Source organism: Scyliorhinus canicula, chromosome 2 (genome assembly GCF_902713615.1).
Source record: "Scyliorhinus canicula chromosome 2, sScyCan1.1, whole genome shotgun sequence".
NCBI lineage: Eukaryota > Metazoa > Chordata > Chondrichthyes > Carcharhiniformes > Scyliorhinidae > Scyliorhinus > Scyliorhinus canicula.
Genome location: NC_052147.1, coordinates 287,212,503 through 287,223,218, shown reverse-complemented (window position 1 = coordinate 287,223,218; position 10,716 = coordinate 287,212,503). Strand labels below are relative to the sequence as shown.

At 54.2% G+C, this 10,716-nt stretch overlaps 1 protein-coding gene across 7 annotated transcripts in view; it reads right to left on the bottom strand.

The window, feature by feature from the left end:
* Positions 1 to 10,716, bottom strand: part of LOC119962230 (natural resistance-associated macrophage protein 2-like) — a 95,471-nt gene that overhangs the window by 21,263 nt on the left and 63,492 nt on the right. For all 7 annotated transcript variants that reach the window (XM_038790212.1, XM_038790213.1, XM_038790214.1 and 4 more), the window contains 2 exons: positions 5,840 to 5,926; positions 1,811 to 1,930 (listed from right to left, as the gene is read on the bottom strand). In XM_038790212.1, coding sequence (XP_038646140.1) covers positions 1,811 to 1,930; positions 5,840 to 5,926 — 207 coding nt within the window. The remainder of the gene's footprint in view (positions 1 to 1,810; positions 1,931 to 5,839; positions 5,927 to 10,716) is intronic.

The window sequence follows — 10,716 nt, the reverse complement described above, 5'->3', positions numbered from 1 at the left end:
CCATCCTTGGTCACCTTGGAACCTTGTCTCCGTACATCCCAACTATATCATATCCATTTGTATCTTTCTGCACAACTCATTCATTTATTTTATTTCAAATGCTCCACGTGTTTAGGTACAAAACTTTAAGTCTAATCCTTTATCATTTCTTGTTCCGTCCCTACTATTTGCATGTGAGGGGGGGTCCTCTGTGTTCTGGGAGGGGGGGGTCCTCTGTGTTCTGGGAGGGGGGGGTCCTCTGTGTTCTGGGGAGGGGGGGGGTCCTCTGTGTTCTGGGAGGGGGAGGGGGTGGTGCTGTGGTGGCTGGGGCGTTTACTATGGGGAGCTGTTATAATAACCCTCATGAGACTCACGGAGAGATCTCGAGATATGAGCATGATCTGCTTGAATGCGGAGTCTGCTCAATGGGCTGTGGGGCATGTAGAATATAAGCTCCCCACTCGCGGAGGGAGGCCCACCAGCTGGGGTATGGAAATCCGCCCCTTTAAACCGCCCAGACTGGGAATGGCACTGTGCAGCCCTCCGACGGGGCGTATGTGATGTGAGCTGTTGTGGCCTTTCCGTTAACTAAAAAAATCTTATTCAACTCGCCTTCTTGGACCTCCTGAGCTTTTTAACATTTAAAAATGGTGCCTCGATCTCCGGCTCTCTCAGGCCCCTTCCCGACAGCTGACGTGTTGAACCACACCCTCTCATTTACTTTCCAGAGTGCCTGAAATTCTGGACTAAGCAGCTGGCAGTGTAGCTGAAGGGATACTCAAATCTGTATCTCCCCTTCACTGTCTGCTTTCCCGCCTATTTTAGTATCTATAAATTTTGCTGTGTTACCCTCTGTCCCACTGACAGATCATTTCTCCAGATTGTAAACAGTTGAGGTGAGGATTGAACCCTGTGGCACCCCGTTAGTTACAGTTCACCAGCCAGAGAAGGACACATTGATCTCCAGGATCAGCCTGCTAGGCCCCTCTCGCCCTGCCCGCCCCCACCCACCACGTCCTACCCTGCCCCCCCCCCCACCACGTCCTACCCTGCCTCCCCACCCACCAGTCCTACCCTGCCTCCCCCACCCACCACGTCCTACCCTGCCCCCCCCCCACCCACGTCCTACCCTGCCTCCCCACCCACCGTCCTACCCTGCCTCCCCCCCCCACCACGTCCTACCCTGCCTCCCCCACCCACCCCGTCCTACCCTGCCTCCCCACCCACCACGTCCTACCCTGCCGCCCCACCCACCCCGTCCTAACCCTGCCTCCCCCACCCACCACGTCCTACCCTGCCTCCCCCACCCACCACGTCCTACCCTGCCTCCCCCACCCACCACGTCCTACCCTGCCGCCCCCACCCACCATGGTCCTACCCCTGCCTCCCCCACCCACCCACGTCCTACCCTGCCTCCCCCACCCACCCCCGTCCTACCCTGCCTCCCCCACCCACCACGTCCTACCCTGCCTCCCCCACCCACCACGTCCTACCCTGCCTCCCCACCCACCACGTCCTACCCTTGCCTGCCCCCCACCCACCACGTCCTACCCTGCCCTCCCCACCCACCAATTCCTACCCTGCCTCCCCCACCCACCCCGTCCTACCCTGCCTCCCCCACCCACCACGTCCTACCCTGCCTCCCCCACCCACCACGTCCTCTACCCTTGCCTCCCCCACCCACCACGTCCTAGACCCTGCCTCCCCCACCCACCACGTCCTACCCTGCCTACCCCACACTCCCTGTCTCACTCTGGCTCTGCTGCTCGCCCACTCAGTCCAATGAATTGACACTAGAATATGGAATAGAAGCCGTGTGTTTCCACCTAACCGCCATCACAAACTGTCCAGAGTACGTCCCCGTCATTGTTGAACTTTGACCTGCAGCAAGAACGCCAATAGCCCAGATATAGAGAGCAGGTGTCCCGAAATAACATCCGAGGACAACCCCCTGGAAACACAGAGACAGGTACAACGTCACAACAGATCAGACACCAATCAATTACAATGGGACTGACACAGGGCTATGGGGAGAGAGTGGGGCAGTGGGATTAGTTTGGGGATTGATACAGGGCTATGGGGAGGGAGCAGGGCAGTGGGATTAGTTTGGGGATTGATACAGGGCTATGGGGAGAGCGGGGCAGTGGGATTAGTTTGGGATTGATACAGGGCTATGGGGAGAGAGTGGGGCAGTGGGATTAGTTTGGGGATTGATACAGGGCTATGGGGAGAGAGTGGGGCAGTGGGATTAGTTTGGGGATTGATACAGGGCTATGGGGAGAGAGTGGGGCAGTGGGATTAGTTTGGGGATTGATACAGGGCTATGGGGAGGAGAGCGGGGCAGTGGGATTAGTTTGGGGGTGATACAGGGCTATGGGAGAGAGAGGGGGGCAGTGGGGATTAGTTTTGGGGATTGATACAGGGCTATTGGGAGAGAGTGGTGCAGTGGATTAGTTTGGGATTGATACAGGGCTATGGGTAGAGAGTGGGGCAGTGGGATTAGTTTTGGGGATGATACAGGGCTATGGGGAGAGAGCGGGGCAGGTGGGATTAGTTTGGGGATTGATACAGGGCTATGGGGAGAGAGTGGGACAGTGGGATTAGTTTGGGATTGATACAGGGCTATAGGGAGAGAGTGGGGACAGTGGGATTAGTTGGGGATTGATACAGGGCTATGGGGAGAGAGTGGGACAGTGGGATTAGTTTGGGATTGATACAGGGCTATGGGGAGAGAGTGGGGCAGTGGATTAGTTTGGGGATTGATACAGGGCTATGGGAAGAGAGTGGGGCAGTGGGATTAGTTTGGGGATCGGTACAGGGCTATGGGGAGAGAGTGGGGCAGTGGGATTAGTTTGGGGATTGATACAGGGCTAGGGGAGAGAGTGGGACAGTGGGATTAGTTTGGGATTGATACAGGGCTATAGGGAGAGAGTGGGGCAGTGGGATGAGTTTGGGATTGATACAGGGCTATGGGAAGAGAGTGGGGCAGTGGGATTAGTTGGGGATTGATACAGGGCTATGGGGAGGGAGTGGGGCAGTGGGATTAGTTTGGGGATGATACAGGGCTATGGGGAGGAGAGTGGGGCAGTGGGATTAGTTTGGGATTGATACAGGGCTATGGGGAGAGAGTGGGGCAGTGGATTAGTTTGCGGATTGATACAGGGTTATGGGGAGAGAGTGGGGCAGTGGGATTAGTTTGGGATTGATACAGGACTATGGGGAGAGAGTGGGGCAGTGGGATTAGTTTGGGATTGATACAGGACTATGGGGGAGAGAGCGGGGCAGTGGGATTAGGTTGGGATTGATACAGGGCTATGGGGAGAGATTGGGGCAGTGGGATTAGTTTGGGGATTGATACAGGGCTATGGGGAGAGAGGGGGGGCAGTGGGATTAGTTTGGGGATTGATACAGGGCTATGGGAAGAGAGTGGGGCAGTGGGATTAGTTTGGGGATTGATACAGGGCTATGGGGAGAGAGTGGGGCAGTGGGATTAGTTTTGGGGGGATTGATACAGGGCTATGGGGAGAGAGTGGGACAGTGGGATTAGTTTGGGATTGATACAGGGCTATAGGGAGAGAGTGGGGCAGTGGTATGAGTTTGGGATTGATACAGGGCTATGGAAGAGAGTGGGGCAGTGGATTAGTTTGGGGATTGATACAGGGCTATGGGGAGGGAGTGGAGGCAGGTGGGATTAGTTTGGGGATTGATACAGGGCTATGGGAGAGAGTGGGGCAGTGGGATTAGTTTGGGATTGATACAGGGCTATGGGGAGAGAGTGGGGCAGTGGGATTAGTTTGCGGATTGATACAGGGTTATGGGGAGAGAGGTGGGGCAGTGGGATTAGTTTGGGATTGATACAGGACTATGGGGAGAGAGTGGGGCAGTGGGATGAGTGTGGGATTGATACAGGGCTATGGGGAGAGAGTGGGGCAGTGGGATTAGTGTTGGGGATTGATACAGGGGCTATGGGGAGAGAGTGGGGTAGTGGGGCTAGTTTGGGGATTGATACAGGCTATGGGGAGAGAGTGGGGCAGTGGGATTAGTTTGGGGATTGATACAGGGCTATGAGGAGAGAGTTGGGCAGTGGGGTTAGTTTGGGGATTGATACAGGGCTATGGGGTGAGAGTGGGGCAGTGGGATTAGTTTGGGATTGATACAGGGGCTATGGGGAGAGAGTGGGACAGTGGGATTAGTTTGGGGATTGATACAGGGCTATGGGGAGAGAGCGGGGCAGTGGGATTAGTTTGGGGATTGATACAGGGCTATGGGGAGAGAGTGGGACAGTGGGATTAGTTTGGGGATTGATACAGGGCTATGGGGAGAGAGTGGGACAGTGGGATTAGTTTGGGGATTGATACAGGGCTATGGGGAGAGAGTGGGACAGTGGGTTAGTTTGGGGATTGATACAGGGCTATGGGGAGAGAGCGGGGCAGTGGGATTAGTTTGGGATTGATACAGGGCAATGGGGAGGGAGCGGGGCAGTGGGATTAGTTTGGGGATTGATACAGGGCTATGGGAGAGAGTGGGACAGTGGGGTTAGTTTGGGGATTGATACAGGGCTATGGGGAGAGAGTGGGGCCGTGGGGTTAGTTTGGGGATTGATACAGGGCTATGGAGAGAGAGTGTGGCAGTGGGATTAGTTTGGGGATTGATACAGGGCTATGGGGAGAGAGTGGGGCAGTGGGGTTAGTTTGGGGATTGACACAGGACTATGGAGAGAGAGTGTGGCAGTGGGATTAGTTTGGGGATTTGATACAGGGCTATGGGGAGAGAGTGGGGCAGTGGGATTAGTTTGGGGATTGATACAGGGCTATGGGGAGAGAGGCGGGGCAGTGGGGTAGTTTGGGGATGATACAGGGCTATGGGGAGAGAGCGGGGCAGTGGGGATTAGTTTGGGATTGATACAGGGCTATGGGGAGGGAGCGGGGCAGTGGGATTAGTTTGGGGATTGATACAGGGTTATGGGGAGAGAGTGTGAGGTATACGGTGTGAGGTGTGAGTGTGAGTATGGAGTGTGAGGTTTACGGTGTGAGTGTGAGGTTAGAGTGTGAGTGTGAGGGATAGATGTGAGTGTGAAGTTTACGCTGTGAGTGTGAAGTGAGTGTGAGGTTTACGGTGTGAGTGTGAGGTGTGAGTGAGGTTTACGGTGTGAGCGTGAGGTGAGTGTGAGGTATAGACTGTGTCAGGTTTACGGTATGAGTGTGAGGTGAGTGTGAGGTTTACGGTGTGAGTGTGAGGTGAGTGTGAGGTATAGACTGTGTCAGGTTTACGGTGTGAGTGTGAGGTGAGTGTGAGGTTTACGGTGTGAGTGTGAGGTGAGTGTGAGGTTTACGGTGTGAGGTGAGTGTGAGGTTTACGCTGTGAGTGTGAGGTGAGTGTGAGGTATAGACTGTGTCAGGTTTACGGTGTGAGTGTGAGGTTTACGGTGTGAGTGTGAGGTGAGTGTGAGGTTTACGGTGTGAGGTGAGTGTGAGGTTTACGCTGTGAGTGTGAGGTGTGAGTGAGGTTTACGGTGTGAGTGTGAGGTGAGTGTGAGGTTTACGGTGTGAGTGTGAGGTGAGTGTGAGGTTTACGCTGTGAGTGTGAGGTGTGAGTGAGGTTTACGGTGTGAGTGTGAGGTGAGTGTGAGGTTTACGGTGTGAGTGTGAGGTGAGTGTGAGGTTTACGCTGTGAGTGTGAGGTGTGAGTGAGGTTTACGGTGTGTGTGAGGTGAGTGTGAGGCTTACGGTGTGAGTGTGAGGTGAGTCTGAGGTGAGTGTGAGGTGAGTGTTGTGAGTACATTAGGTTAGCCACAGGAAGGATGCTGTTTATATTTATTGAATGTGTTTCGCTGTGAAATATGTTTCCTCGTGTTCCTTACCCCTTTGAAAATATCCACTTCCAAGGTATGGTTGTTCTTTGGCAGTTTATCGAGGTAGGGACTCCCACTCTTTGCACACATGTTATACTGCAGGAAACAAAATATAGCGGCGTTACAGTGGAGATATAATTGAAGTATGCAGAATGACAGAATGATGAAGGGTCTCGATGGGATGGGTAGAAAGGAACTCCTTCCATTGGCAGAGAAGTCAATAACCATAGGGCAGAGATTCCATCATCAGTGGAAGGATTAGAGTGGAGTTAAAGAGGAACATCTTTCACTGCAGAAGGGGTGGATCTGGAATTCACCGTGGGGGTGGGGAGGATCTGGAATTCACCGTGGGGGTGGGGAGGATCTGGAATTCACCGTGGGGGTGGGGAGGATCTGGAATTCACCGTGGGGGAGGGGAGGATCTGGAATTCACCGTGGGGGAGGGGAGGATCTGGAACTCACCATGGGGGTGGGGAGGATCTGGAATTCACTGCGAGGATGGTGAAGGTCTGTAAATAGGAACAAGATGAGGCCATTCAGCCTCGAGCCTGTTACACAGGAACAGGAGGAGGCTCATTCAGCCCCTCGAGTCTGTTACACAGGAACAGGAAGTGGCCATTCAGCCCCTCGAGCCTGTTACACAGGAACAGGAGGCCCATTCAGCCCCTCGAGCCTGTTACACAGGAAAAGGAAGTGGCCATTCAGCCCCTCGAGCCTGTTACACAGGAACAGGATGTCATTCAGCCCCTCGCGATGGTTACACATGAACTGTTTGTTATTATAATTCTTTTTTTTATAAATGTTTTTTTATTGAGTTTTCATATTTTATATATGACAAATTACAAGTTATTAGAGAGAGAAAAAAAAAAGGAAAACACAAAAATTTAACATGAATATTTACAGGTAAGCACCTTCATAACAATAATTGTGGCCGCCCCCTTTAGCCAGCATACATATTTTACATTCCCCAATATGGCCGAGGCACATGTTTATAGGCATTTATTTATAGTTTGGTTTTGGGCCTTGGCTTGCCATCAAACCCCCATACCGAGCCCGTAGCCCCCCCTCCTCCCCCCGGCTACCTTCCCCCGATTCCCGTCCATTTTCCCCTGGTTCTTGGCCACCCGACTATTCTTCCTCATGTACGTTGGCCACAAACAGGTCCCGGAACAGTTGCATGAATGGCTCCCACGTTCTGTGGAAGCCGTCGTCTGACCCTCGGATGGCGAATTTGATTTTCTCCATTTGGAGAGATTCCGAGAGGTCGGACAGCCAGTCTGCAGCTCTGGGCGGTGCTGCTGACCGCCAGCCAAACAGGATTCTACGGCGGGCAATCAGGGAGGCAAAGGCAAGGGTGTCCGCCCTCCTCCCCAGGAATAGATCTGGCTGGTCTGAAACCCCGAAGACCGCCACTATCGGGCATGGCTCCACCCTCAGCCCCACCACTTTGGACATAGCCTTGAAGAAGGCTGTCCAGTACTCCACAAGTCCGGGGCAAGACCAGAACATGTGGGCGTGGTTGGCCGGGCCTCTTTGGCACCGCTCACATTTGTCCTCCACCTCCGGGAAGAACCTACTCATACGGGTTCTTGTTAAGTGGGCTCTATGTACCACTTTTAGTTGCGTCAGGCTGAGCCTTGCGCACGTGGAGGTGGAGTTGACCCTATGCAGTGCTTCGCTCCAGAGTCCCCACCCTATCTCCATCCCCAGGTCGTCCTCCCATTTCCTTCTTGTTGCGTCCAGTACGGTGTCGTCCCTATCTACCAGTCGGTCATACATGTCACTACAGTTCCCTTTCTCTAGGATGCTTGCGTCCAGTAGGTCTTCCAGTAGTGTCTGTCGTGGCGGTTGTGGGTACGTCCTTGTCTCCTTTCGTAGGAAGTTTTTGAGCTGCAGGTACCGTAGCTCATTCCCCCTGGCTAGCTGGAATTTCTCTGTCCGTTCGTCCAGTGTTGCGATCCTGTCGTCCGTGTATAGGTCCCTGACTGTCAGTGTCCCCCCGTCCTGCCTCCACCTTTTGAAGGTGGCGTCAGTCAGTGCTGGTTTGAACCTATGGTTGTTGCAGATGGGAGCCTTGTCCGACATTTTGTTCAGGCCAAATTGCTGCCGCAGTTGGTTCCAGGATTGGAGGGTGGCTGTCACCACTGGGCTGGTGGAGTGTTTTTTGGGTGGGGATGGGAGTGCTGCCGTGGCGAGGGCCCGGAGGGAGGTTCCCATGCAGGAGGCCTCCTCCGCACGCACCCACTCGGCTTCTGGCTCCTGGATCCATCCCCTTACTCGCTCGGCTGTTGCCGCCCAGTGGTAGAATTGTAGATTCGGGAGGGCTAGCCCCCCCCCCTGGATTTTGTTTTTTGTATGACTTTCTTTGGGATCCTAGCATTTTTACCCCCCCATACGAACGCCATGATATGTTTGTCCAGCGCTTTGAAAAAGGCCTTGGGGATGTAGATCGGAATGGATCTAAACAGGAAAAGGAACCTGGGCAGTACGTTCATTTTGATCGTCTGGACTCTCCCCGCGAGGGAGAGCGGGAGTGTGTTCCATCTTTGCAGTTCTTTTTTAACTTCCTCCGTCAGGCTGGTGAGGTTCCATTTGTGGACCCCTTTCCAGTCATGGGCTATTTGGATCCCAAGGTAGCGGAATTTATTTCGGGCTTGTTTGAACGGCAGCCCCTTTAGTGCTGCCCCCCCCCCCCCCTTGCGGGTGTACTGGGAAGATCTCACTTTTGCTCATGTTGAGTTTGTAGCCCGAGAAGGCTCCAAACTCTTTCAGGAGCGCTATGATTCCATCCATGCTGCTTTGTGGGTCCGAGATATAGAGGAGCAGATCATCCGCAGAGAGTGAGACTCTGTGCTCTCTACCTCCCCTTCGGATCCCCCTCCAATTGTTTGCTGCCCTGAGCGCGATTGCTAGCGGTTCGATTGCTAGTGCGAACAGCAGCGGGGACAGTGGGCATCCTTTGTCTAGTGCCCCTGTGCAGCTGGAAGTATTGGGAGTTGGCATTGTTGGTCCGTACACTCGCCATGGGAGCGTTGTATAGGAGCTTTACCCAAGCGGTGAACCCTGTTCCAAGCCCGAACCGCTCCAGTACCTCTATGAGGTATTTCCATTCGACTCTGTCGAAGGCCTTTTCTGCGTCCAGGGAGACGATCACCTCTTGTGTTCTCTCCCCGGAGGGGGTCATTATCACGTTCAGCAGGCGCCTGATGTTCGCGGTAAGCTGTCTACCTTTGACGAAGCCCGTCTGGTCCTCTGTGACCACCTCAGGTGCACAGTCTTCTAGCCTTTTGGCTAGGATTTTGGCCAGTATTTTGGCGTCTGCGTTCAGCAGAGATATGGGTCTGTATGACCCACATTCCGTTGGGTCTTTGTCTTTCTTAGGTATCAGCGAGATTGAGGCCTGTGCTAACGTGGGTGGCAGTGCGCCCCTAGCTAGCGAGTCTGTGAACATCTCCCGCAGGTGCGGGGCCAGCGCTGTCGCAAATTTTTTGTAGAAGTCCGCCGGGAATCCGTCCGGTCCCGGCGCCTTCCCCGTCTGCATGGAGCTAATGCTCTCCATGATCTCTCCCAGTGCTAGTGGTGCTTCCAGATCCCGTTTTCTGCCCTCTCCCACGACTGGTATGTCCAGTCCATCAAGAAACTGGTTCATCCCAGCCTTCCCCGTTGGGGGCTCCGAGGTGTATAGCTCTTGGTAGAAGGCCTTGAAGGTTTCGTTAATCCTCTCTGGTTCTGTTTCCAACGTGCCTCTGGTACCTCTGATTTGCGCAATTTCCCTGCTGGCTGCCTGCTTTCTCAGCTGGTGTGCCAACAGGCGGCTGGCTTTGTCTCCGTGTTCGTACAGGGCCCCGCGTGCCTGGCGGAGTTGGTGTACTGCTTTCCTGGTGGAGAGCAGGTCAAAGTTCCTTTGTAATTCTTTTCTCTCCGCCAGGAGCTCTACGGTCGGGGCCTCGGAGTATTTACGGTCTACCTCCAGTATGGAGTCGACCAGCTTCTGCCTAGCCATCCTTTCCTCCCTATCTCTTTGCGCTTTGTAGGCAATGATTTCCCCTCTTAGTACGGCCTTAAGCGCTTCCCAGAACGTGGAGGATGAGAACTCCCCGTTTTGGTTGTTCTCCGTGTATTCCGCTATGGCCCGCGCTATCCTTTTGCTGAAGGCCTTGTCAGCTAGTAAGGCACCGTCCAGCCTCCATGTGGGGCGCTGGGCCCTTCCCGTCTCCAGCCGCACGTCCATGTAGTGTGGGGCGTGGTCTGATATCACAATTGCGGAGTATTCCACCTTGTCTATCCCTGGAAGCACCGTTTTCCCCACCACAAAGAAGTCAATTCTGGTGTACACATTGTGTACTGGGGAGAAGAAAGAGAATTCTTTCTCCCCCGGGTGGGCGAATCTCCAGGGGTCCACTGCTCCCACCTGCTCCATATAGTGACTGAGTTCCCTTGCCATGTTTGAGGTTTTCCCCGTTCTGGGGTTTGATCTGTCCGTCTTTGGATCCTGTACACAGTTGAAGTCCCCCCCCATGATTAGTCGGTGCGTCGCTATGTCCGGGATTTCTGCCATGGTCTTTTGGATGAAGCTCGTGTCGTCCCAGTTGGGCGCGTACACGTTGACTAGAACTACCGGCGCCCCATCCAGGGCCCCGCTGACCATGACATACCGCCCCCCCTGGGTCTGTAACCGTCTTTGTCGCCCTAAACATTGTCCTCTTGCCAATCAGGATCGCCACCCCCCTGGCCCTTGTCCCGTAACAGGAATGATAGGTTTGTCCCACCCAGCCCTTTCTTACCCGCAGTTGGTCCTGCTCCCTTAGGTGCGTCTCTTGGAGGTAGACTATGTCGGCCCTCATATTTCTGAGGTGGGTGAGGACTCTAGATCTCTTCACTGGGCC